Consider the following 27,691-nt stretch of genomic DNA (forward strand, 5'->3'; position numbering starts at 1 on the left):
TGTTCCACCTGTCACTGTCTTTAAAATTTAATTCAGATAATATTTATTTTAATATGTTTGTCATTTACTCTTTTGTCTTTTTTGTGATAAATTTGCTGGAGCTTCTTTGAAAAGGAGAAAACAAATTCAAATACAGCCATCTAATTACTTAATTTATGAGAGTAAGACTCAGAGCAGAGTCTGAGTTCTATCCCAGACTGTGGTATCATAAGGTCACCCACGTAGGTTATTAGATTGTACCCCCAATAATTTTTTTTTAACTTTCTTTTAGAGACAGGGTCTCTCTCACTCTGTTGCCCATGCTGAAATGCAGTGATATGATTATAGCTCACTGCACCCTCAAAGGCTCAAGCGATTCTCCCATCTCAGCCTCCTAAGTAGCTGGTACTATAGGCTCACACCACCATGCCCAGCTAATTTATTATTATTATTATTTATTTTGTTTTGAGATGGAGTCTCACTCTAGTGCCGTGGCATGATCTCGGGTCACTGCAACCTCTGCCTCCTGAGTTCAAGTAATTCTCATGCGTCAGCCTCTCCAGTAGCTGGGATAACAGGCACACGCCACCACACCTGGCTAATTTTTGTATTTTTAGTAGAGACGGGGTTTCACCCTGTTGCCCAGGCTAGCCTTGAACTCCTGACCTCAGGTGATGCACTCACCTCGGCCTCCCAAAGTGCTAGGATTACAGGCGTGAGCCACCATGCCCCATCTTATTATTTTTGTAGAGATGGAGTCTCACTATGTTGCCCAGGATGGTCTCAAACTCCTGGGCTCAAGCAGTCTTCCTGCCTCGGCTTCCCAAAGCACTGGGATTCCAGACATCAGCCACTGTACCTGGCCCAATAACTTTATTTTTGTTATGGTTGAACATTCCTCAGAAATTGGTAACAAAGAGAAGCTAATTTTTGGATGCTTTAGTTAAGGCAATGTATTAGTTGAGTTCTTTACAATTGAAATGCCATTGGAAATTCCTTTGGAATATTTGGCAAAACAAATTCAGTTTAGAGAAAAGTACATTTTGTACGTATGTATATTTTCTGGGGAGTGAGTTCATTTTATTTCCCAGATTTCCAGAGATGTGGCTTACCCAGAAAATGTTAAGAACTGCTGTTTATAGCATTAAATGAACTAGTTATGCAACTGGTTAGCATACTGAGCATACAATAAAAACTCAACAAATGTTAATATTGAGTACCACTGCGTGCAAGGGAAGAGTGAAAGAGAAATGATGTCGAAGAATTAGGCAGAGGCTGAGTAAGATTTTATAGAGTGTGGTAGATACACATTCACAGATTTAGCTGGGAGGAACTTTAAGCTGGAGAGTGACACGAACTGATTGACATTTAAAAAAATCAATTCTGGCCTCTTTATGGAGAATAGATTCGGGGGCGAGAAGGGGAAAGGGTAAGAATGGGAGCAGAGAGATCTGTTAAGAGGCTGTTGAAGTAGTCTAAGAAAGAAGTGATGGTTCCTCGGGTTATTTGATTTCAGGGTGTATTCTGAAGGTAGAAATGACTAGATTTACTCATGGATTGGTTATAGAAGGGTGAAGGAAAAGAATGCATGAAGGATGACATCTGAGTTTTCGATTTGAGAATTGGGATTTATGGTAGTGTTATTTCTTGAGATGGGAGAAGATTGGGGGAATATGGTTTTGAAGATAATTAGGTTTAAGTGGGGATTTTTTTTTTTTTTTTTTTTTTTTGAGACAGGATGTGGCTCTGTCACCCAGGCTGGAGTGCAGTGGTGTGATCTTAGCTCACTGCAGCCGCCGCCTCTGGGCTTAAGCCATCCTCCCACCTCAGCCTCCCAAGTAGCTGGGACTACAGGCTGACACCACCACACCTGGCTAATTTTTTTGCTTTTTGTACAGATGGGGTTTCACTATGTTGGCCAGGCTGGTCTCAAACTCGTGAGCTCAAGCAATCCACCCACCTCGGCCTCCCAAAGTGCTGAGATTACAGGTGTGCACCACTGCATCTGGCCTTAAGTGGTTTTTTTATATGTAAATAGAGAGGGATTCAAATAACCACTTGGACATAAACCTTTGTAGTTCTTTAGAAAGGTTGGGAATGGAAATATAAATATGGAGTCATTGGCATACAGATGAAGATAAAGTCCTCATGTTGAAGTAGGAGAGTTCCCTAACCTCAGGACGTACGACAGGGTTGTCTGTGTGCACTCAATCCTCTTATGGGAGGGGGAGCATGCAGATGGGCAGGTGTAGGAGTCAGGGCGAGCACTTTTGGGCTCCAGCCCCACGGTAGCATCTAGGAGTGGGTGCCTGCAACTCCCAAAGCCCAAGTGGGTGTGTATAACAGTGCACTCTTTTTTTTTTTTTTTTTTTTTTTTTTTTGAGATGGAGTCTTGCTTTGTTGCCCAGGCTAGAGTGCAGTGGTGTGATCAAGGCTCACTGCAACCTCCACCTCCCAGGTTCAAATGATTCTCCTGCCTCAGCCTCCCCTGTAACTAGGATTACAGGTGTGTTCCCCCACGCCTGGCCAATTTTTGTATTTTTAGTAGAGACAGGGTTTCACCATGTTGGCCAGGCTGGTCTTGAACTCCTGACCTCAAGTGATCCACCCACCTTGGCCTCCCAAAGTGCTGGGATTACAGGCATGAGCCACCGTGCCCAGCCAGAGCACTCTTTTAGCTTGCTGTCTGCAGACGCTTAAGTGTTAAGTGGCTCAGTGCCCTCTTGGCACCGAGGTCCTTGTCTGGTGTCCAGAAAGAATCAGGTTGCACATGGACTTGAAGGATGGTAAATGTACGAGTTTTATTGGGTGGTGGAGGTGGCTCTAAGCAGGCTGGATGGGGAGCTGGAAAGGGGATGGAGTGGGAAGGTGATCTTCCCCTGGAGTTTGGCTATCCAGCAGCTGATCTCCTCTCTGACCATCCCCAGCCAAACTCCTCTTGGCATTCAGATGCTCCTTCTCTTCTCTCTGCAGTTCTTCTGCCCTTCTGTTCATCTCCTTGTGGAGCCTGGAGTTTGGGGTTTACATGGGTATAGAATAGTGGGGCATGGTGGGCCAAAAGGCAACTTTTGGGCATGAAAACAGGAATGCCTGTTCCCATTTCGGGCCACAGGTTTCCAGGCTTGAGAGTGGGGCCTTTGCTTGGGAACTACCCTCTTCTTCTACCCAGTATTTTCCTGTTTTCTGTTTGTATCAATTTATGCCATTAAAGTGAGGTAGAGAGTGGAGCTAGTGTAGGATGGGGCCTGAGTGGAAAAGGAGAAGGAAAAAGGAGAGTCAATGAGGTAGGAGAGAAACCAGCATAGTAGTTTTATAGGAGAGGGGAGTAGTATTTCAAGGAAAATAGTCAGCGTGTGGATGCTGCAAAGAGATCACATGAGACAGAACAGGCTGGGCATGGTGGCTCACACCTGTAATCCCAGCACTTTGGGAGGCAGGTCGATCACCTGAGGTCAGGAGTTCAAGACCAGCCTGGCCAACATGGCGAAACCCCATCTCTACTAAAAATACTAAAAATAAAAAATTAGTGGGCGTGGTGGCGTGTTCCTATAATCCCAGCTACTTGGGAGGCTGAGGCAGGAGGATCACTTGAACCTGGGAGGCTGAGGTTGCAGTGAGCCTAGATCATGTTATTGCACTCTAGCCTGGGAGACGAGAGTGAAACTCCGTCTCAAAAAAAAAAAAAAGATGGAATAGAGAAGTGACCACTGGATTTGGCAGCATAGGTCATAGATGCCTTGACAACAGCAGCTTCTATGTATGTAGGGACAGAAGCCTGATTGTTGTACATTAAGGAGAGAGAATGATGTGAGGAAATAGGGACAGCAGAAAAGACATCAAAAGAACTTTTTCAGTGAAGGGGATATGGAAGAGGTCATGGGGTCAAGAGAGAGGGTTTTTGGTTTTCTTTTCTTTTTTTTTTTAAAGCAGTGTCTCACTTTGTCATCCAGGCTGGAGTGCAGTGGAACAAACAGCTCACTCACTGCAGCTTCGACCTGCCAGGCTGAAGTGATTCTCCCACCTCAGCCTCCTGAGTAGCTGGGACTACAAGCGTATACCACCACGCCCAGCAGGGTTTCACTGTGTTGCCCAGGCTGGTCTTGAACTCCTGAGCTCAAGCCTCGGCCTCCCAAAGTGCTGGGATTATAGGCATGAGGCACTCCGCCTGCCCTGGTGTTTTTTGTTTTTTTGTTTTTTTTTTTTTGAGATGGAGTCTCATTCTGTTGCCTGGGCTGGAGTACAGTGGTGCGATCTTGGCTCACTGTAACCTCTGCCTCCCGGGTTTAAGCAATTCTTCTCCCTCAGCCTCCTGAGTAGCTGGGATTACAGGCGCCTGCTACTACATCCAGCTAATTTTTTGTATTTTTAGTAGAGACAGGGTTTCACCATGTTGGCCAGGCTGGTCTCAAACTCCTGACCTTGTGATTCACCCGTGTTGGACTCCTAAAGTGCTGGGATTACAGGCATGAGCCACCATGTCCGGCTGGGTTTTTTTTTGAAGCACAGAAAATTCTGCAACCAGCTTGATTGGTGCTGCTCCTTTTAAAAGAGATTTTTAAAGAGTTATTTATTTTGTAAATTTTTATTTATTTTGAAGCTAGTCAAATTTAGCACTGGGGGGTTGTATACAAACTTTAGTGACACTGAGATGAGGCTAGAGAAGGTAGAAACTGATGGTACATGAGAAAGATGATATTCAAGTGATGTCCTTGATAAAGCAAGAGAAGATGGCATCTAGAGTGCTATCAGAAGAGTCTGTTTCATGGAAGTAGAAACACTTAATTCATTGTAACTGGAGGGAAAGCACAAGAGTATGAATGAAGATGCAGGTGGGTTCATTGATACTCATTTTTCTTAACACTCCCAATAAAATATTCCCATTCATAGATTGAAAGAGTGAGGTTTGGTAAGGGAGAATGATTTATTTGTATTCTATTACGGACCAGTGGCATCAATAGTTACAGAACTCATATCTCTAGACTTCCAGGTAAGTGTTCCAGTTTATGTCCTTTGAGATTGAAGTATCATATACATTAATGTGTTTCCTGTCTTCTTGGTTCATCTGGATGTTTTGTTCTAGGGACAGATCTGGAAGCATCTTTGCTAAGTTTTGAAAAACTTGACCGTGCCTCACCAGATCTTTGGCCAGAACAATGTAAGTTTTTGCCTTCTTTATATCAGAGTCAATGCAGGAGAAACAATGCTCCTTTTTAAAGAGATTTTTAAAGAGTTATTTATTTTGTAAATTTTTATTTATTTTGAAGCTAGTCAAATTTAGCAGTGGGGGGTTGTATACAAACTTTAGTGACACTAACGTTAATAAGTTCTGATAACAGGCTGAGCCTGTTGGCTCATGCCTGTAATCCCAGCACTTTGGGAGGCCGAGTTGGGAGGATCACCTGAGGTCAGGAGTTTGAGACCAGCGTGGCCAACATGGTGAAACCCTGTCTCTACTAAAAAAAAATAGAAATATTAGCTGGATGTGTTGGCATACGCCTGTAATCCCAGCTACTCAGGAGGCTGAAGCATGAGAATCTTTTGAACCCAGGAGGCAGAGGCTGCAGTGAGCAGAGATTGTGCCACTGCGCTTCAGCCTGGGTGACAGAGTGAGACTCTGTCTCAAAAAAAAAGTTCTGATAAACCACTACCATCAGACCAGGCTGAAGAGTTATCATTTAACTTTAATGATTAAAGTTTTATTTTATTTCAAAGAGAAGAGATTTAAGTCCAGTGTTAAGAATAGCTGTTTGGTGGTTTAATTTGTTCAGAAGACAGTGTGACTCAGAAAATAAGGAGCCTTTAAACAATAATAATTATTTTGTTTGAACCAGAGTCTCTCTCTGTCACCCAGGGTGGAGTGCAGTGGTGCCCTCGGGTCACTGCATCCTCTGCCTCGGGGTTCAAGCGATTCTCCTGCCTCAGCCTCCCAAGTAGCTGGGACTACAGGTGTGTGCCACCATGCCCAGCTAATTTTTTGTATTTTTAGTAGAGACAGGGTTTCACCATGTTGGCCAGGCTGGTCTCGAACTCCTGACCTCAGGTGATCCACCTGCCTTGGCGCCCTAAAGTGCTGGGATTACAGATGTGAGCCACCGTGCCTAGCCAACAATAATTATTATTATTTTATATATGTGTATATATATGTTTTTTTTAGACGGAGTTTCGCTCTAGTTGCCCAGGCTGGAGTGCAATGGCGCAATGTTGGCTCACTGCAACCTCTGCCTCCCGGGTTCAAGCGATTCTCCTGCCTCAGCCCCCGAGTAGCTGGGATTACAGGCACATGCCATAATGCCCGGCTAGTTTTTTGTATTTTTAGTAGAGACAGGATTTTGCCATGTTGGCCAGGCTGGTCTCAAACTCCTGATCTCAGGTGATCCACCCACCTCAGCCTCCCAGAGTGCTGGGATTACAGGTGTGAGCCACCATGGCTGGCCATTAATTACTTTTTAAAACTACATTTATAGGCTGGGCATGGTGGTTCATGCCTGTAGTCCCAGCACTTTGGGAGGCCAATGCGAGTGGATCACTTGAGGCTAGGAGTTTGAGACCAGCCTGGCCAACATGGTGAAACCCTGTCTCTATCAAAAATACAAAAATTAACTGGCCGTGGTGGTGCACACCTGCTATCCCAGCTACTCGGGAGGCTAAGGCACGAGAATTGCCTGAACCCGGGAGGCGGAGGTTGCAGTGAGCCAAGATTGCACTACTGCACTCGAGCCTAGGCAACAGAGAAAAACTCTTTCTCAAAAAAATCCCCCAAACTACATTTATTTGTTTGTTTGTGTATTTATTTATTTGAGATGGAGTCTCGTTCATGTCACTCAGGCTGGAGTGCAATGGTGCAATCTCTCACTGCAACGTCCGCCTCCCTGGTTCAAGCGATGCTCCTGCCTCAGCCTCCTGAGTAGCTGAGATTACAGGCGCCTGCCACAATGCTCGGCTAATTTTTGTATTTGTAGTACAGACAGCTTTTCACCAAGTAGGTTGGTCTTGAACTCTTGACCTCAGGTGATCTGCCCACCTCGGCCTCCCAAAGTGCTGAGATTTCAGGAGTAAGCCACTACACCCAGCCCCCAAAACTACATTTATAAGAAATTCACATAATACTGAGATACATAAAGCATTTTCTCACCTCTTTCAATCACTCTTTTTTTTTTTTTTTTTTTGAGATGGAGTTTCACTCTTGTTCCCCAGGCTGTGCAGTATAATGGTGCAGTCTTGGCTCACTGCAACCTCTGCTTCTGGGTTCAAGCGATTCTCCTGCCTCAGCCCCCCAAGTAGCTGGGATTACAGGTGCACGCCACCACACCCGGCTAATTTTTGTATTTGTAATAGAGAAGAGGCTTCACCATGTTGGCCAGGCTGGTCTTGAACTCCCGACCTCAGATGATCTGCCTGCCTCGGCCTCCCAAAGTGCTAGTATTAGAGGCCTGAACCACTGCACCTGGCCCACTCTTACAACGTTAACCACTGTTAATCGTATAAATCCTTCTAAAAGGTACAACTCCGGCCAGGTGTGATGGCTCACGCCTGTAATCCAAGCACTTTGAAAGGCCGAGGTGGGCGGATTACCTGAAGTCAGGAGTTTGAGATCAGCCTGGCTAACATGGCGAAACCCCGTTTCTACTAAAAATACAAAAAATTAGCTGAGCGTGGTGGCACATGCCTGTAATCCCAGCTACTTGGGAGGCTGAGGCAGGAGAATCACTTGAACCCGGGAGGTGGAGATTGCAGTGAGTGGAGGTTGCAGTGAGCCGAGATCACTCCATTGCACTCCAGGCTGAGCAACAAGAGTGAAACTCTGTCTCAAAAAAAAAAAAAAGATACAAATCCTTTTGACCTATTTTATACAGATAAGAAAATAATAGTTTTTTAAGTATGTATAAGAGGGATTTTTTTTTTTGTTCATAATGTTGGAGTCATATACATGTGGCCTGCCACTTAACTTATTCCACATGTGAACAGTTCCACCTTGGTATGTGTATGTCTACTTCATTCTTTTAAATATATTTCATTGTATGGATATATTATAGTTTATGTATTCATACATTATTTGGAAACTTAAGTTATATCTAGTTTGTTGTTGTTTGTTTTTTTTTTTAATTTGAGCCAGGGTCTCACTCTATCACCCAGGCTTTGTGCAGTGGCGTGATCACAGCTGACTACAGCCTCAACCTCCTGGGCTCAAGTGATCCTCTCACTTCAGCCTCCTGAGTAGCTGGGACCACAGGCATGTACCACCACAACCAGCTATTTAAAAAATTTTTGAGGGGGACAGTATCTCACTATGTTGCCCAGACTGGTCTCAGACTCCTGGGCTCAGGCTGTCTTTCCACCTTGGCCTCCCAGAGTGCTGGGATTACAGGTGTGAGGCACTGTGCCCAGTCTATATCTAGTTTTTGATTTTACAGACAGTTTATCAGTGAATACCAATGTACACATGGAAGAGGATAACTGTATGAGGGCCCCTTTCCTCACATACTAGCCAGTATTAGATGTTACTAATCTATTACTTTCATTTTACATTTCCTTTTTGGTGAGATTGAACTTTTTTTTTTTTTTTTTTTTTTGAGATGGAGTCTTGCTCTGTTGCCCAGGTTGGAGTGCAGTGGCGTGATCTCAGCTCACTGCAACCTTCCCTTCCCGGGTTCAAGCAATTCTCCTGCCTCAGCCTCCTGAATAGCTGGGATTACAGGCACATGCCGCCACACCCAGCCAATCTTTTGTATTTTAGTAGAGACGGGGTTTCACTGTGTTGCCCAGGCTGGTCTCGAACTCCTGGGCTCAAGCAAAGATGTTATTTTAATTATTTTTTTTAGAGACAGAGTCTCATCCTATCACCCAGGCTAAAGTGCAATGTCACGATGATAGCTTACTGCAGCCTCCAACTCCTGAGTTCAAGCCATCCTCCTGCCTCAGCCTCCTAAGTAGCTAGGACTATAGGTGTGCATTACCATGCCCAACTAACTTTTTTTTTTTTTTTTTGAGACAAGGTCTTGCTCCGTTGCCCAGGTTGGAGTGCAGTGGTGTGATCATGGCTCACTGCAGCCTCAGCTTCCCGGGCTCAAGCCTTCCAAGTATCTAGGACTACAGGTGCACATCACTACGCCTGGCTAAGTTTTGTATTTTTTGTAGAGACGGGGTTTCACTATATTGCCCAGGCTAGTCTCCAGCTCCTGAGCTCGAGTGATTCACCCACTTCAGCCTTCCAAGGTGCTGGGATTACAGGCATGAGCCACTGCACCCGGCCCGTTTTTTAATTTTTTGAGAGTCTGGGGTCTTGCCTTGTTGCCCAGGCTGATCTTCAAGGGATCCTCCTGCCTTGGCTTCCCAAAATGCCCAGCCCTGATTTTTATTTTTCTGCATTTTAATGTGATTCTTTCTGTGAGAAATTTAAATAAACAAAATTGGATTGACAGAACAGCATCTCTAAAAAGGCAGTTTAAACTTTCTGGTAAGAGATATTGTATCTTACCACCCTCCCAACCAGCTAACTCCTGGTCCTTCCAAGTTCAGTTGAGGCATTATTTTCCTTGAGAGGCTTTTTATGTCCTCTGGGTCTGACTTAGGTTTCCATTTTTTGTCTTCTCATAGTCCTGGCATCTTTCTTTGAGGACTGAAACAGTGTTTTAGTTATTGGTTTATTCTTTCTCTTTTTCTAAACTATAAGAAAACAGACAAAGCTGTTTTCTTATTATTTGGATCCTCTATGCCTGAGCAACCATACTTACTGAATAAATAATGTTTTGTTTTTCTTTTTAGTACCAGGTGTTGCTGAATTTGCAGCTTCCTTCAAAAGTGTAAGTAATATCCCTTACCTACTGAGGTCGATCCAAAGTTTTGCTCCTGAGTGAAAGCTCAGATCTCTCTTCTTTATTTTATTTTATTGTATTTTATTTTATTTTATTTTATTTTATTTATGGCAGAGTCTCACTTTTCGCCCAGGCTGGAGTGCAGTGGTACGATCTCGGGTCACTGCAACTTCCACTTACCAAGTTCAAGCAATTCTCCTGCCTCAGCCTCCTGAGTAGCTGGGATTACAGGTGCCCACCACCACACCCAGCTAATTTTTGTATTTTTAGTAGAGACGGGGTTCACCATGTTGGCCAGGCTGGTCTTGAACTCCTGACCTCAAGTGATCCACCCACCTCAGCCTCCCAAAGTGCTGGGATTACAGGTGTGAGCCACCGCGCCTGGCCTTTTAAAATTTTTTGTGGAGAAGAGGTCTCACTATATTTCCCAGGCTGGTCTTGAACTCCTGGGTTCAAGTGATCCTCCTGCTCCAGCCTCCCATAGCGTTAGGATTACAGGTGTGAGCCAATGTACGTGTTTTTTTTTTTTTTTAAATATGAAAAATAATACCTACTTTATAGAGTTGATTTGGAGGTAAATGACTTGATGCAGGTAAAGTGTTTTGCTTGTCACATAATAGGTACTGAGTACATTTTAATTAAAAAAAGAGAAGGACGCAAAGCTGAAATAATGTTTCTCAACCCTACCTTTTGTGCATGACAGAATCATCAACATGCAGCTATGGAGCTCTTAAAAAATGCACTGTAACAAATGAGCACCAAGGGAAAAAAATTGATTAATTAAAAAAAACAAAAGCACATATGAGGAGTCCCTTGCTCTACTTTTTCCACTGGACCCTTCCCTACCCCTCATATTCTAAATCATTATGTCTGGAGTGTGGCCAAGGCATTTATATTTTTAAAAGTTACATAGGTGATTCTCGTGTGCAACTAGCATTAAACTGCCAACCCAGAGCTATTCTAAGAATGGGCTTTCTTTCATAGTTTTAAGTTCACTTTCATAAATGAAAAATTGTAAAATTCTGAAGTTTCCTAAAACCTCTACAATAAAATTGTGAAATTCCAAGTGATGACCATTCCAGACTTCTCTCACTTAAAATGAGGATTTTCTCATTCTTGATTCTTCTTTGAATCTCCCCTATGCCAGAGAATGTTACTTACTGATTAGTGTGTCAAACAGTTGAATTGGAGGCTTTCACCAGAACTGAATTTCAAGTAATTTCATTCATTGCTATACTAACTTGTTATGCATAAATCAGTAATAGTGGTCATACCTATTCTTCCACAGTAATTTCTCTGAGACTGACTTTCAAGATGAGCCATGTTTTTTGCAGTGACTATCTGTAGGCCATATATAAACCTGGAGAAATCCAGGTTTTTGAAATTATAATCTGCGAGTATTTCCAAACAACCTGAAGGCTATGTGATAAGGTGCATTTTTTCTTTTTCTTTTCTTTTTTTTTTTTGAGACAGAGTAATAATCTTACCCAGGCTAGAGTACAGTGGCACAATCTTGGTTCACTGCAACCTCTGCCTCCCACATTCAAGAGGTTCAAGCAATTCTCGTGCCTCACCCTCCCAAGTAGCTGAGATTACAGGTGTGTGCCATCACACCTGGCTAATTTTTTTTGTATTTTTGGTAGAGATAGGGTTTCCCTATGTTGGCCAGGTGGGTCTGGAACTCCTGACTCCTGACCTCAAGTAATCCGCCCACCTTGGCAGCCACCGCATCTGGCCCAGGCTACATTTCTTATAAGAATAATAGGGTCTCCTCGCACTTTTTATCTGTCTGAATGGATATATTATTTTTTGACAGCCTATTACTAGTTCTCCACCCAAATGGATGGCTGAGATAGAACGGGATGACATCGACATGTTGAAAGGTAAGTGATGCTAGTTACCACTTTTAACTGGATATTTATGTTTTTCCATAAACCACCTCTCTATTTTTTTTTCTGTTTCCTTCCAAGTATTTTTGGCTTCAGACTTCTCATTTAAACCTCCTTATTTGTAGTTTTTCATGTCTGCAATGCCCTTCTCTACCTTTTCCATGTGTAGAAATCCTGCCAATTCAAGACTCAGTCATAGTGAATTCTGCTGCTGCTGCTGCTAAATTCTTCTAATGTGAACTTGATTTTGTATAATACAGTTAACGAATAGCTCTAACATAAATTTTTTCATTTAATTCCCATAAAGGTCCTGTGAGTTGGGTATGATGATATTCAAAATTCATGAGTTAACCAAGGTAGAATGAGTTAAAATTTGGCTAGGCATGGCCCATGCCTGTAATCTCAGCACTTTGGGAGGCCGAGGCGGGCGGATCACCTGAGGTCAGGAGTTTGAGACCAGACTGACCAACATGAGAAATACATGCTGATGAGATATTATATAAATGTCTGTTTGAAACATTAGAAGAATGAACCTGAGATGCCCTTGAGACTTAATTTTTCCATGGTGGGAGGAGGGAATCTGCATTTAAGCATTTCATGAAGAACAATGAATTACTTCTAAAATCAAACAAAGGTGGTTTTTTTTAAATCTCATTTATCATGCCACAGTCATTATCTATACCTAGCATAAGTAGAGACGAAACCACGTCTCTACTACAAATACAAAAATCAACCAGGCATGGTGGCAAGCTCCTGTAATCCCAGCTACTCTGGAGGCTGAGGCAGGAGAATCACTTGAACCTAGAAGGTGGAGGTTGTGGCGAGCAATAGTTCCACTGCACTCCAGCCTGGCTGACAGAGCAAGACTCTAACTCAAAAAAAAAAAAAAAAAAGTTAAAAAATTTTAACTCTGATTTTTTTTTTTTTTTTTTTTCCAGACAGAGTCTCGCTCTTATCACCCAGGCTGGAGTGCAGTGGTGCGATCTCGGCTCACTGCAACCTCCACCTCCCGGGTTCAAGCGATTCTCCTGCCTCAGCTTCCTGAGTAGCTGGAACTACAGGCACCCCCCACCACGTCCAGCTAATTTTTGTAGTTTTAGTAGAGATGGGGTTTCACCATGTTGGCCAGGCTGGTCTCAAACTCCTGACCTCCAGTGATCCACCCACCTCGGCCTCCCAGAGTGCTGGGATTACAGGCGTGAGCCACCGCGTCCCACGTAAACTCTGCTTTTTTAAGTCTAGCCTCTTTCCATTATAACACAAGTGCCTTATTTAGAATTTACTGCCATATATTGTCAGTACTGTTAAATGACAACCTCTTAGTGGGTTAAGACCTATTTTTTATTTTTTTATCCCATCAATTTCTTCTATAAAGAATACTATAAGTAGTGAATATTGTTGTTTGATAAATGATTTGAAACTCAATCACAAAGTGGAAATTTAAATTAAAAAACATTAATTTTCCATGATTTTGCCCTACTTTATTTATTTTATCATCCTTCTGGTGATAAGATTCATGATGATTGTGAAGTAATAGACTGAAATTAAGGTAAAAACCTGGGATTCTTGAGGTATTTAAACAGCTGAACATAACAAGAAAGTCTACTTATGCTAGGTATAGATAATGACTGTGGCATGATAAATGAGATTAAAAAAAAAACCTTTGTTTGATTTTAGAAGTAATTCATTGTTCTTCATGAAATGCTTAAATGCAGATTCCCTCCTCCCGCCATGGAAAAATTAAGTCTCAAGGGCATCTCAGGTTCATTCTTCTAATGTTTCAAACAGACATTTATATAATATCTCATCAGCATGTATTTCTTAAGGCAACTTTAAATTTTTAGTGAGGGATCATAGCATTATATTCTATGCAAACTGACCTGTGTCTTAAACCTAAAAGGAATTGGGTGCTATTTAAATAAAAATTCAGGAAAGAACATTTTTAAGTATTGTCTTTGTGTGTGTGTGTGTGTGTGTGTGTATGTGTGTGCAAGAGACTGGAGTTTTTTTTATTACTCAGTCTCCCTGAGAATTTGGGGATCAGAGTTTTTAAGCATAATTTGGTGGGTTGAGGGGACAGTGAGTTGCCAGTGCTGATTGATTGGGCTGGAGATGAAATCACAGGGAGTCAAAGCTGTCCTCTTGCACTGAGTCAGTTCCTGGGTGGTGGCCACAAGATCAGATGAACCAGTTTATTGATCTGGGTGGTACCAACTGATCCATCAAATGCAAGGCCTGCAAAATATCTCAAGCACAGAAACACCCAATAGTGAAACCACCATTGCAGAATTGTAACTGTGATGGTGAAAGAGATCTGACCTAACCAACTCCATTTGCTCCTAACCTCCAACAGTATGCTATCTTTTTACTTAGTAAACTTAAAGATTTTTATAGGAATTTGATTTGAAGGGAAAGTTTAGATTTTTATTTAGTCTTTGTTTTCTAAACTTAGGGAAATGGGGAATAGTAAGTGTTTTGTTGCCACTTTATTATAAGTCAAAATAATGTGGACTTACAATTAACAGTGGGGACAGTGTCCATTTTGTCAGATCAGATCTGTCTTCAAGGCTTTCTTAATGCTATCAAAAGACAAGGTTTTACATTTTAATGATGTATTCCAAACGAATGTTATAAATAATGTTTCCTGAGGATGAAACACTTAATTTGTTACTTTATTATTTTTTTCTTTTTTTTTATTTGAGAAAAGGTCTCTCTGTCACCTAGACTGTAGTGCAGTGGTGCCATCATGGCTCACTGCAGCCTGGACCTCCTGGTGATCCTCCCATCCCAGCCTCCTGAGTAGCTGGGACTACAGGCATACACCACCATACCCAGCTAATTTTATTTTATTTATTTTTATTTTTTTGAGACGGAATCTCACTTTGTTGTCTAGGCTGGAGTGCAGTGGTACAATCTCAGCTGTCTGCAACCTTTGCCTCCTGGGTTCAAGTGATTCTCCTGTTTCAGCCTTCTGAGTAGCTGGGACTACAGGCGCCCGCCACCACACCCAGCTAATCGTTATATTTTTAGTAGAGACAGGGTTTCGCCAGGTTGGCCAGGCTGGTCTCGAACCCCTGACCTCAGGTGATCTGCCCGCCTTGGCCTTCCAAAGTGCTAGGATTACAGGTGTGAGCCACCACGCCTGGCTGAATTTTTGTATTATTTTTATACAGGTGAGGTATCATTGCCCAGGCTGGTCTTGAACTCCTGGGCTCAAGTGATCCTCTTGCCTTAGCCCCCCAAGCAGCTGGGACTGAAGGCATGTGCTACCATGCCTGGCTAATTCTGTTTTTATGCTAGTTCTTTTCTTATTAAGTGGGTAAGCTTATCTGAGGAATTTTGCAGTAGTGGGAAAATTCCCTGGTGTGTGTGTGTGTGTGTGTGTGTGTGTGTGTGTGTGTGTGTGTGTGTGTGTGTGTGTGTGTGTGTGTGTGTGTGTGTGTGTGTGTGTAAGATTGGGGGAGGAGTTACGGATCCATTTTCTACTTACTCAGTGGTAATTAAGCTTGAAAACTTGTATAACAAGAGTTCCCAACCCAAGTAAGTTGCTACTAGAGAAGAGTGGAAAGAAATGCTGAAATAAATGATTCTGTTTCAGAACTGGGGAGTCTCACCACGGCTAATTTGATGGAGAAGGTTCGAGGCCTACAGAACCTAGCCTATCAGCTGGGGCTGGATGAGTGTGAGTACCCCGATCGCATTTGTTCAGGGTTACATGCTGTGTATTCCACCCTGAGCTCCAGTTATAATTCAGAAAGTATATTAGGGAAAAGAGAAGCATTCTGAAGGTAAGAAGTCAGTCTAATTCATTGACTTTTTATGGTGGAGTGTGGTGGAATAATTACTGGATTTACTAGGTAACAAATGATTTTTCAATATACTAAAAGTATATTGAAATCCCTTCAGGTTATTATCTCATTTTTAAATAGGCAGAGTCTTACTATGTTGCCCAGGCTGATCTTCAACTCCTGGGCTCAAGCGATCCTCCCACCTTAGCCTCTGAAGTAGCTGGGACCACAAGCATGTACCACCATGCCTGGGTAATTAAAAAATTTTTTTGTAGAGACAGAGTCTCACTATATTGCCCAGGTTGGTCTTGAACTCTTGGGTTTAAGTGATCCTCCTGCCTCAGCCTTCCAAAGTGCCGGGATTATAGGCGTGAACCACCACGCCCAACCAGCATTTTACTTTACAAATAAATTTAGGGCTGGCCACAGTGGCTCATGCCTGTAATCCCAGCTACTTGGGAGGCTGAGAATCGAGAATCACTTGAACCTGGGAGGCGGAGGTTGCAGTGAGCCAAGATCATGCCATTGCACTCCAGCCTGGGCGACAGAGTGAGACTGTGTCTCAAAAACAAGAAAATTAATTTAAAATTTCTAATTTTCAACTGATAGTCGTCACTTCCTCAGACCTCTTTATCCTTCCTTTATTTCTATTACTGTCATCAGCTGTTGGCTTTCTTTTACCAAGAAAACATTTTTGAATTGGTTATGGAATCAAAAATAGAGAACAACAAACTGCTTCAAGATATGGTTGTTAGCTGCTCTGCGAAGTTCACTCATTAGTACCTAACTCTTCTGTATATACTGGTAATTTATTCTTATGATTAAAGTTTATACCTTGGCAAAATTACTAGTTACCATGTATGTCATGGACCTCCTTGATTTATAATGAAAAGGCAAATTTGTGATTAGTAAATTCATGAATGTGAGACTTTATAGTCGATTTTGTTGCTTGATTTTGTTTCTAGCTTTGGATAATAAATGCTGTAATGATCATTGTGATCAAGGCTTTATCTCTTTGTGTCAGTGTTTTTCAATGAAGTAAATGTTATGCTTGTTATATCAAGAAGATGCTATATTACCAAATAGATTTGTCAGTAGTATTATCTATAGTTATAGCTGAAATTATGGTTCCTCTAATTAGTTTCTCTTTTTCTGCTTTCCTACTGAGAAAGGTAATGAAGTATTTTTTCCTGCTTTTTACTATTTATACCAAAGTAGAGTGAATGGAATAATGACCCATGGCCCAGCTTCAATAATCAACATATAGCCAATCTTGTTTTACTTATAACAATTTCCTGTAGCTACTTTAAAGCAAATTCCAGGCATCATATTACCCCATTGCCGAGTAACTTTGTATGTGTTTCCAGAAGACAAGGACTCTTACTTTCTTTTGCTGTTTTGTTTTGTTTTGTTTTGAGACAGAGTCTTACTCTGTGGCCCAGGCTGGAGTTCAGTGGCGCGATCTCGGCTCACGGCAACCTCCATCTCCTGGGTTCAAGTGATTTTCCTCCCTCAGCCTCCTGAGTAGCTGGGACTACAGGCATGCACCACGATGTCTGACCAATTTTTGTATTTTTAGTAGAGATGGGGTTTCACCCTGGTGGCCAGGCTGGTCTCAAACTCCTTACCTCAAACAATATGCCCACCTTGGCCTCCCAAAGTGCTGAGATTACAGGTATGAGCCACCACGCCTGGCCTATTGTTTTTTTTTTTCTTTCTCTTCAGGAACACTGGCACAAAATGTAAGAATTTTTTTTTTTTTTTTTTTGAGATGGAGTTTTGCTCTTGTTGCCCAGGCTGGAGTGCAATGGCATGATCTTGGCTCACCGCAACCTCTACCTCCCAGGTTCAAGCGATTCTCCTGCCTCAGCCTCCTGAGTAGCTGGGATTACAGGCATGTGCCACCAGGCCCAGCTAATTTTGTATTTTTAGTAGAGATGGGGTTTCTCCGTGTTGGTCAGGCTGGTCTCGAACTCCTGACCTCAGGTGATCTGCCCAACTCTGCCTCCCAAAGTGCTGAGATTACAGGCGTGAGCCACTGGGCCTGGCCAGTTTTTTTTTTTTTTTTAAGAGACTGAGTTTTTCTATGTTGCCTAGGCTGGACTTGAGTTCCTGGGCTCAAGCAATCATCCCACCTCAGCCTTCTGAGTAGCTGAGACTACAGGCACATACAACTGTGCCTGGCTTTTTGTTTGTTTGTTTGTTTTTGAGACGGAGTCTCGCTCTGTCGCCAGGTTGGAGATTGGAGTGCAGTGGCGTGATCTCGGCTCACTGCAACCTCCGCCTCCTGGGTTCAAGCGATTCTCCTGCCTCAGCCTCCCAAGTAGCTGAGATTACAGGCTCATGCCACCATGCCTGGCTAATTTTTGTATTTTTAGTAGAGACGGGGTTTCACCATGTTGGCCAGGATGGTCTCAATCTCCTGACCTCGTGATCCACCTGCCTTGGCCTCCCAAAGTGCCAGGATTACAGGAGTGAGCCACTGCGCCCGGCTGGCTGCTGTTATTTTTTTAAAATATAACAATAGTTTCATTATTATAACTAAAATTTTTTTAACAAACTTGTTAAATATCAAATAGCCAATCAGGGTTTAGATTTCTCTAGTTGACTCATAAATGTCTTCATACAGTTCATTTGTTTGAGTCCAGATCTAAATAAGGTTCATATACTGTATTTGATATGTCTCTGAAATCTTTTTTAGCCTGTCATACTTCTACCTGCATTTTATTTCCCCTTGTCATTTGTTAAACCTAGTCATTTGTTCTGTAGATTTTTCAAAATCTGGGTTTTGTTGATTACATCCCTGTGGTAGAGCTTAACATGTTCACCTATCCCTTTTTTATGTGCTGATTGTTAGATCTAGAAGCTTGCACAGATACAGGCTTGATTTTTTTTTTTTTTTTAATTTTGGCAAGAATATTTCACAGTTGGTGTTGGGTACATTATGTGTGCTGGTCTTTCTTTTTGTGATACTAAGATTAATAGTTGCTGGTTTCTAGATCTAACTATCAGGAAATAAAAAGGGATAGGTGAACATGTTAAGCTCTACCACAGGAATGTAATCAACAAAACCCAGAATTTGAAAAATCTACAGAACAAATGACTAGGTTTAACAAATGATGGGGAAATAAAATGCAGGTGGAACTATGACAATCAGATTTATTCATTGTAATATTCTTCATCAGTCTTATACCTAGAGTAGCAGGCTTTGATCACAGTCTAGATTTACTGTTTTATTACAGGTTGCAAGGTAGTAATATTCTGTCATTTCTCTCATTGACTAGAATTTTTCTAAAAAGGACCGTATCTTATCAACTATTTGGTTACCTTGAAAGCTGCTTCTACTGGCATGATGGGATAAATGATTCTTTTTCTTTCTTTATTAGTTTTCAGAATAATGAGTTTGTTCCCTAAGCATCAGTAAAGTTTATTTTAATGGCTTTCAATGGAATCAAAAACTTGGTGTGGCATTTGTTATTTTTTTAAATCCACACAATTAAAGCCATTATTACTGCTAACTGTATTTATAAAAACTTAAGGCTTTGGGGGTGGGGGTTTGAAGTCATTTAATTCAGCCACCTTCAGCACTAAACCAAAACTGTACAAGAGAAATGCTTGTTTCTGCCAAATGAGTCCCATGAGCACAGCTGAGATTGTTCAGAATTATCTTCTAGCTCAAAATTTGGTGTTATTTCAGTTTCCATAGTATTGCTTTGCAACTGATTGCCATTTTCCTGGACCATCGTGAATTTAGCTGACATGAAATAGTTTTAAAATTTAGAATTAGAAACAATTACATTGATGTGTATTGAACTTCTTACATACGGTCTCTCTTTGTTTTATTGTGTGTAGTGTATTTGCATAAAAACAAGATTTTTTTTTTTGTCCTTACAGATTATTCATCTACTCTAGGGGTTGGCTTTTACTTGACACCCTAATCTGATGTTTCGATGTCTAAATCCTCTTTCCTGCATTAATTGAGAGGATGACATGGATGAAAAATAAGCAGTAGCAACTGATGAATCCCCAAGGACCAGTGATCCTGTTTTTATGCAAATATCTGCACTGATAAAGATGATGGAAAGAAAAAAAATGCAAAAAATATTTGTCCTCAAAACATGATTGTTTGTCACTTCCCAAGAGCATTGTTAAATGTTAGTATAAAAATTATATGAACCTTCTAGGGCTGATAGTAACTAGGTTGTGTCTTTTGGAAGATGAGTGCTACCCTTTGAATTGGTACATGATTATGCCTCAGATAACCCTTTTGGTGTGCAAATTTTGGAATGCAATAACTTTTCTTATAGGGATTTATAGTCTCTCAGATGATTGAGGCCTCTTGGCTTGATTTGGGCAGTTAATTTATATGAAATTCCCTTGAAATATATAGAAATATTTTAAAAAGTAAAACTCTGCCTTAGCATATAAAGAATTCCATTTCTATTATTTCCATCTGAGCTCAATCCTCCCTCTTTTACTGGAACTGTGTCCGGAATTGGTGGGTTCTTGGTCTCACTGACTTCAAGAATGAAGCCGCAGACCCTCACGGTGAGTGTTACAGCTCTTAAGGTGGTGCGTCTGGAGTTTGTTCCTTCTGATGTTCGGATGTGTTCGGAGTTTCTTCCTTCTGGTGGGTTCGTAGTCTCGCTGGCTCAGGAGTGAAGCTGCAGAGCTTCGCGGTGAGTGTTATAGCTCTTAAGGCAATGCGTCTGGAGTTGTTCGTTCCTCCCGGTGGGCTCGTGGTCTCGCTGGCTTCAGGAGTGAAGCTGCAGATCTTCACGGTGAGTGTTACAGCTCATAAAAGCAGCGTGGACCCAAAGAGTGAGCAGTAGCAAGATTTATTGCAAAGAGCGAAAGAACAAAGCTTCCACAGTGTGGAAGGGGACCCTAGCGGGTTGCCAATGCTGGCTCGGGCAGCCTGCTTTTATTCTCTTATCCGGCCCCACGCAAATCCTGCTGATTGGTAGAGCCAAGTGGCCTGTTTTGACAGGGCGCTGATTTGTGTGTTTACAATCCCTGAGCTAGATACAAAGGTTCTCCATGTCCCCATCAGATTAGTTAGATCCAGAGTTTCGACACACAGGTTCTCCAAGGCCCCACCAGAGCAGCTAGCTACAGAGTGTCGATTGGTGCATTCACAAACCCTGAGCTAAACACAGGGTGCTTATTGGTGTGTTTACAAACCTTGAGCTAGATACAGAGTGCCGATTGGTGTGTTTACAATCCCTGAGCTAGACATAAAGGTTCTCCAAGGCCCCACCAGAGCAGCTAGCTACAGAGTGTGGATTGGTGCATTCACAAACCCTGAGCTAAACACAGGGTGCTTATTGGTGTGTTTACAAACCTTGAGCTAGATACAGAGTGCCGATTGGTGTGTTTACAATCCCTGAGCTAGACATAAAGGTTCTCCAAGGCCCCACCAGAGCAGCTAGCTACAGAGTGTGGATTGGTGCATTCACAAACCCTGAGCTAAATACAGGGTGCTGATTGGTGTGTTTACAAACTTTGAGCTAGATACAGAGTGCCAATTGGTGTGTTTACAATCCCTGAGCTAGACATAAAGGTTCTCCAAGGCCCCACCAGAGCAGCTAGCTACAGAGTGTGGATTGGTGCATTCACAAACCCTGAGCTAAACGCAGGGTGCTGATTGGTGTGTTTACAAACCCTGAGCTAGACACAGAGTGCCGATTGGTGTGTTTACAATCCCTGAGCTAGATACAGAGTGCCGATTGGTGTGTTTACAATCCCTGAGCTAGACATAAAGGTTCTCCAAGGCCCCACCAGAGCAGCTAGATACAGAGTGTCGATTGGTGCACTCACAAACCTTGAGCTAAATACAGGGTGCTGATTGGTGTGTTTACAAACCTTGAGCTAGATACAGAGTGCCCATTGGTGTGTTTACAATCCCTGAGCTAGATATAAAGACCCTCCACATCCTCACCAGACTCAGGAGCCCAGCTGGCTTCACCTAGTGGATCCCGCACTGGGGCTGCAGGTGGAGCTGCCTGCCAGTCCTGTGCCATGCGCTCGCACTCCTCAGCCCTTGGGCGGCCCATGGGACTGGGCGCAGTGGAGCAGGGGGCGGCGCTGGTTGGGGAGGCTTGGGCTGCACAGGAACCCAGGGAGGGGGGAAGGCTTAGGCATGGCGGACTGCAGTCCCCAGGCCTGCCCCGCGGGAAGGCAGCTAAGGCCCGGCGAGAAATCGAGCGCAGCGCCGGTGGGCTGGCACTGCTGGGGGACCCAGTATACCCTCCGCAGCCGCTGGCCCGGGTGCTAAGTCCCTCATTGCCCGGGCCGGCAGGGCCGGCCGGCTGCTCCAAGTGTGGGGCCCGCCAAGCTCACGCCCACCCAGGACTCCAGCTGGCCCGCAAGCGCCGCACACAACCCCGGTTCCCGCTCGCGCCTCTCCCTCCACACCTCCCTGCAAGCTGAGGGAGTGGGCTCCGGCCTTGGCCAGCCCAGAAAGGGGCTCCCACAGTGCAGCGGTGGGCTGAAGGACTCCTCAAGTGCCACCAAAATGGTAGCCCAGGCAGAGGAGGCGCCGAGAGCGAGCGAGGGCTGTGAGGACTGCCAGCACGCTGTCACCTCTCAGAACTATGTTACAGTCACCTTCTAGCTGGTCCCTCTGCCTCTCAACTAGCCCATTCCAGTCTGTCTTGTTACTGCTGCCGCATTGTTTTTGTGTTTGTTTTTTTCAGACAAGGTCTCTCATCCAGGCTGGAGTGCCATGGCCTTGTCATGGCTCACTGCAGCCTCGAACTCCTGGGCTCAAGGGATCCTCCCACCTCAGCCTCCCAAGTAGCTGGGACTACAGGGGCAGTGCCACCATATCTGGCTAATTTTTTTGGTATTTTGTAGAGGCGAGGTCTCACTATGTTGCCCAGACTGGTCTTGAACTCCTGGGCTCAACCAGTCCTCCCTCCTTGGCCTCCCAAAGTGCTGAAATTACAGACATGAACCACCATGCCTACCCCAGCCTGATTTATTTTTTATTTATTTATTTATTTTTTGAGGCAGTGCCTTGCTTTGTCTCCCAGGCTGGAATGCAGTAGTGCAGTCTTGGCTCACTGCAACCTCCACCTCCCAGGCTCAAGTGATTCTTATGCTTCAGCCGTCCAAGTAGCTGAGATTACAGGTGTGCACCACCATGCCCAGCTTTTTAAAAATATTTTTAGTAGAGATGGGGTTTCACTATGTTGGCCAGGCTGGTCTCGAACTTCTGTCCTCAAGTGATTTGCCCACCTGCAAAGTGCTGGGATTACAGGTGTGAGCCACCACGCCCGGCCCCGCCTGATTTTTTGAAGTATATTTTCTTCTCTTTGTCTTTTGCTCGTAAATCATTAGTACTACTTCATTACTCATAGGATAAAATTTAGGCCCCTTAGTGTGGCATTCAAAATCCTTTGCATTCTGGCCCTCGCCAGATTACTCTAGCCTTCTTACATCTCCCCTACCAAAACACATGAACTGTCTCTGTCTGAAGCTTCTGGAAATTGTTCTTTTTCTGGGTAGTTGGTGTTTTAGTGATGAGATGTAATATTTGAAGGTCTTATAATGTCTGGAATGTCTTCTCTTATGACAGTGGACGGTCAACAGCACAGAATAAATACAGTGTGAAACTTGTTGATGATCGCTTGGTTTATCTTCTACTTGAACCCTACTCCATCACTATCATTACATGCTTATAATCCTAATTTAGACCTGTAAGTTTCAATAGTACATTGCTTCCTTTATTCCTAAGATTCATTATCATGAATCCTATTGAATACTAGTTCTCAGCAGTTTTTACCCTCACTCTTTCTGGAATACTTCCCCATCTTCTTAGTTCTACTCATGCTATTCCTTTTTCTCAGTAAGCTGTCCTTCTATCAGCTTTCCCTTTTCATCCTTGATTTAGAAAGTGAGTCTCTCTCTGGCCTCTCAAATTGCCCCTAGAGCAGTTTGTTTGTTTGATTTGTAAGGTACTTTTACCATTCTTCTTGGAGATTTTTGGTACATGTCTCAGTCCTTGGACTGATTGTAACTTTTTAAGATAAGAATCATATTTTTACTTTTTCAGCCCATAGCCCATAGATTTTTTTCCCATCTCTGAAGACCACAGACCAGTTAGTAGTCATGCAAATGACCTACTTACTAGCTATCTTTGAAATATTTTTAAATAAAATGTGAAAACTGGGAAAGCAGAGGATTATATCATTTGAAACTAGGGCTAAACCTTGGGACCCTGATACATTTGGTTTTTTTCTCTTTTTTTTTTTGTAATGGCTTTATTGAGATGTAATTCATATAGTCTATAATGCCCTATTTATAGTGTGCAATTCAGTGATTTCTGTATATTCAGAATTTTGCAGTCACCACCACAACCAATTTTACAACATTTTCGTCACCTGAAAAACCTTGTACCCGTTAGCAGTCACTCCCCATTACTTCCCAAACTCCCCAGACCTAGGCTGTTACTTACTGGCTTCATGTCTCTATGGATTTGCCTCGTCTGGACATTTCATGTAAATGAAATCATATAATTTGTGGTTTCTTGTGACTGGATTCTTTCTGTTAAGATAATGTTTTCAGTGTTCAATTATGCTGTAGCATGTATCAGTGCTTTCTTTCTTTTTATGGCTGAATAATATTCCATTGTATAGATACTCCACATTGTATTTATCTACCTGGTGATGGGCATTTGAGTTGTTTTCACGACTTGGCTACTTCAAATAATGCTGCTGTGAACATTCAGGTTCAACCAAAACACACAAGATTTTGGGTAAACATGTTTTCATTTTCTTAGGTTTATAGCTAGAGGTGGAATTTCTGGGTCATGTGGTAACTCTATATTTGATCTATTGAGGAACTGTCAGACTGTTTTCCAAACTAGCTGAACCATTTTGCATTCCCAGAAGCAGTGTATAAGGGTACCAGTTTTCTCACACCCTTGCCAATACTTGTTATTTGTATTTTTTGTTTTTTTGTTTTTTAAATTATTATCATGTCCATCATAGAGGGTATGAAGTAGTGTCTCATTGTGGTTTGGATTTGCATTTGTCTAGTAATAATGGTGTTTAGCATGTTTTCATGTGCTTATTATATATCTTCTTTGGAGAACTATCAATTCAGTTCCTTTGCTTGTTTGTAAATGTATTGTTTGTGTTTTTATTATTGAATTGTAAGACTTCATTATATATTCTAGAAACAAGTCACTTATCAGATATATGATTTGCAAAAGTTTTCTCTCATTCTATGGGTTGTCTTTTTACTTTCTTAATGGTGTCCTTTGAATCACAAAGCTTTAAATTTTGATGAAATCCAATTTATCTATTTTGTTGTTGCTTGTGTTTTAGTGTCCTACCTGATAAACCATTGCCTAATCCAGGTTCTCAAAAACTTATGCCTGTGTTTTCTTTTAAGAGTTTTATAGTTTTATCTTTTAGATTTAGGTCTTTGATTCATTTTGAGTTAATTTTTATATTTGGTGTGAGATAGGGATGTAAATTAATTCTTTCGCATGTGGATATCCAGTTTTCTTAGCATCATTTGTTGAAAAGACTATCCTTTTTCTATTGAATTGTCTTGACATTCTTGTAAAAAATAAGTTGGCAGCCAGGCATGGTGGCTCACACCTGTAATCCCAGCACTTTGGGAGGCCAAGGTGGGAGAATTGCTTGAGCCCAGGAGTTTGAGACAAGCCTGGGCAACAAAGTGAGACTCCATCTCTACAAAAAGATTAAAAATTAGCCATAGGTGGTGATGTGCACCCATAGTCTCACCTACTCAGGAGGCTGAGCCTGGGAGGTCGAGGCTTCAGTGAACCATGATCATATCTCTGCACTCCAGCCTGGGCTACAGAGAGAGACCCTGTCTCAAAACAAAAAAAATTAGTTGGCCGTAAATGTGAAGGTTTATTTCTAGACTCTCATTCTATTCCATTGATGTAATCTCTATCCTTATGCCAGTAATTCACTTTCTTGCTTACTGTAGCTTTGTAGTAAATTTTGAAATCGGGATGTGTGAGCTTTCCAACATCAACAATGTTTTGCAGTTTTCAAAGCATAAATATTATACTTCATTTGTTAAATTTTTTCCTAAGTACTTTATTCTTTTTGATGCTATTATAAATGGAATTGTTGTCTTAATTTCATTTTCAGTTTGCTCATTGCTACTATTGAGAAATAGAATTAATTTTTGTATATTGATGCTGTATTCTGCAACTTCGTTGAACTTATTTCTTTAGTTCTAATAATGTTTTAGTAGATTATTTATAATTTTCCATATGCAGAATTGTCATTTGCAAATAGAGATAGTTTTACTTCTTCATTTCCATTCTGATTGCCTTTAAATTAATTCTTTTCCTAATTGTCCTGGCTAGAAATTCCAGTACAGTGTTGAATAGACGTGGCAGGAGTGGACATCCTTGACTTTTCCTGATCTTTGGGAGAAACCCGCAGTGTTAGCGGTGGGTTTTTTGTAGATGTGCTTTAATGTAAATAAGGTGACACTGAATATATTACTTTCTAAAAAAGCTTTGAGGAATTTAGTTTACTTTGATATAAGTAGTTGCTTCTGCTGATTAATCATATAATTCTGTATGTTCATGTAGCAGTTTAATGGGACGTTATTTGGCTAAATTTTATCACTGTTGTTTTTTAAAAGCAACATTTCATTGTAAAAAGATTGAGAGGAATGCCACGGGGGGATGATTGCTTGAAGCCAAGAGTTTGTAACCAGCCTGGGCAACAAAACCAAGACCCCATTCTCTAAAAGAAAGACCCCAACTCTAAAAGAAAAAGATCAAGGCCAGTGTGGTGGCTCACGCTTATAATCCCAGCACTTTGGGAGGCTGAGGCGGGCAGATAACCTGAGGTCAGGAGTTTGAGACCAGCCTGGCCAACATGGTAAAACCTTGTCTCTACAAAAATACAAAAATTAGCTGGGCATGGTGGCACACGCCCATAGTCCCAGGTACTCGGGAGGCTGAGGCAGGAGAATCGCTTGAACCCGGGAGGCAGAGGTTGCAGTGAGCCAAGATCATGCCACTGCACTCCAGCCTGGGTGACAGAGCGAGACTCCATCTCAAAAAAAAAAAAAAAAAAACGAGGCCAGGCACGGTGGCTCACGCCTGCAATCCCAGCACTTTGGGAGGCCAAGGCAGGCAGATCACGAGGTCAGAAGATTGAGACCATCCTGTCTAACACAGTGAAACCCCATCTCTACCAAAAAAAAAAAAAAGTTAGCTGGGCGTGGTGGTGGGCACCTGTAGTCCCAGCTACTTGGGAGGCTGAGGCAGGAGAATGGCGTGAACCCGGGAGGCAGAGCTTGCAATGAGCCGAGATCGCGCCACTGTACTCCAGCCTGGGCGACAGAGCGACACTCCGTCTCAAAAAAAAAAAAAAAAAAGATGTCCCCATTCAAAACTTAATACTTTATCCCATTAATCTACATTGATGAAGTTGTCTATACAACTTTACTATTTGGTACTTTATTTGATGGTAGTAACTAAGAAAAACTTCTGCTTTCAAGAAGCAGAAGTTTCCACAGCACTAGCCTGTGATACTAGACTTCTCCACCCTCTGGGCATGTGATTTGCAAAACAGTGATCATTTACATTTAGAAGTTGTTTCCCATCTAGATAAAATTCTAAACAGTTCTTTTGATTTGTAATTTTAATATATAAAGGAGGGAAGGGAGAGTATAACTGTGATTCTTACACCTTTTTGTTTTTTTGGAGACAGGGTCTCTGTTGCCCAGGCTAGAGTGCGGTGGTGCAGTCTAGCTTACTGCAGCCTTGACCTCCCAGGTTCAAGCAATCCTCCCAGCCCAGCCTCTCGAGTAGCTGGAACCACAGGAGAGTGCCACCATGCGTGACTGATTTTTTTATTTTTATTTTTATTTTGTAGAGATGGGGTCTCCCTGTGTTGCCCAGGCTGGCCACATCCTCCTAGGCTCAAGCAATCCTCCCGCCTCAGCCTCCGAAAGCACTGGGATTATAGGTGTGAGCCACCATGCCCTGCCCCTGGGTATTTAATTAAATTAATTAATTAATTAATTAATTAATTTTTGTGGGCTGACATCAGAATTATTTGTCTGGCTTCCCTTATTTGGCCTATTAAGTCCTACCTCTCATAGAACTAAATTAATAGTCCCTGACTGAGGAGAAAAATCATCTAGCCTTTAACCTCTAGATGGCAGCATGAGTCTTTCTGTACCACTAACAGAAAGACTACCCACATCT

At 42.4% G+C, this 27,691-nt stretch overlaps 1 protein-coding gene across 1 annotated transcript in view; it reads left to right on the forward strand.

Moving 5' to 3' along the window:
- LIN52 (lin-52 DREAM MuvB core complex component) overlaps nt 1-27,691 on the forward strand; it is a gene marked incomplete at its 5' end in the record, with an annotated part of 117,442 nt that overhangs the window by 2,715 nt on the left and 87,036 nt on the right. Inside the window, 4 exon segments of the mRNA NM_001133603.1 lie at nt 5,066-5,134; nt 9,742-9,779; nt 11,608-11,674; nt 15,279-15,362. Coding sequence (NP_001127075.1) covers nt 5,066-5,134; nt 9,742-9,779; nt 11,608-11,674; nt 15,279-15,362 — 258 coding nt within the window.

The sequence above is a fragment of the Pongo abelii genome, chromosome 15, assembly GCF_028885655.2.
Source record: "Pongo abelii isolate AG06213 chromosome 15, NHGRI_mPonAbe1-v2.0_pri, whole genome shotgun sequence".
Lineage (NCBI taxonomy): Eukaryota > Metazoa > Chordata > Mammalia > Primates > Hominidae > Pongo > Pongo abelii.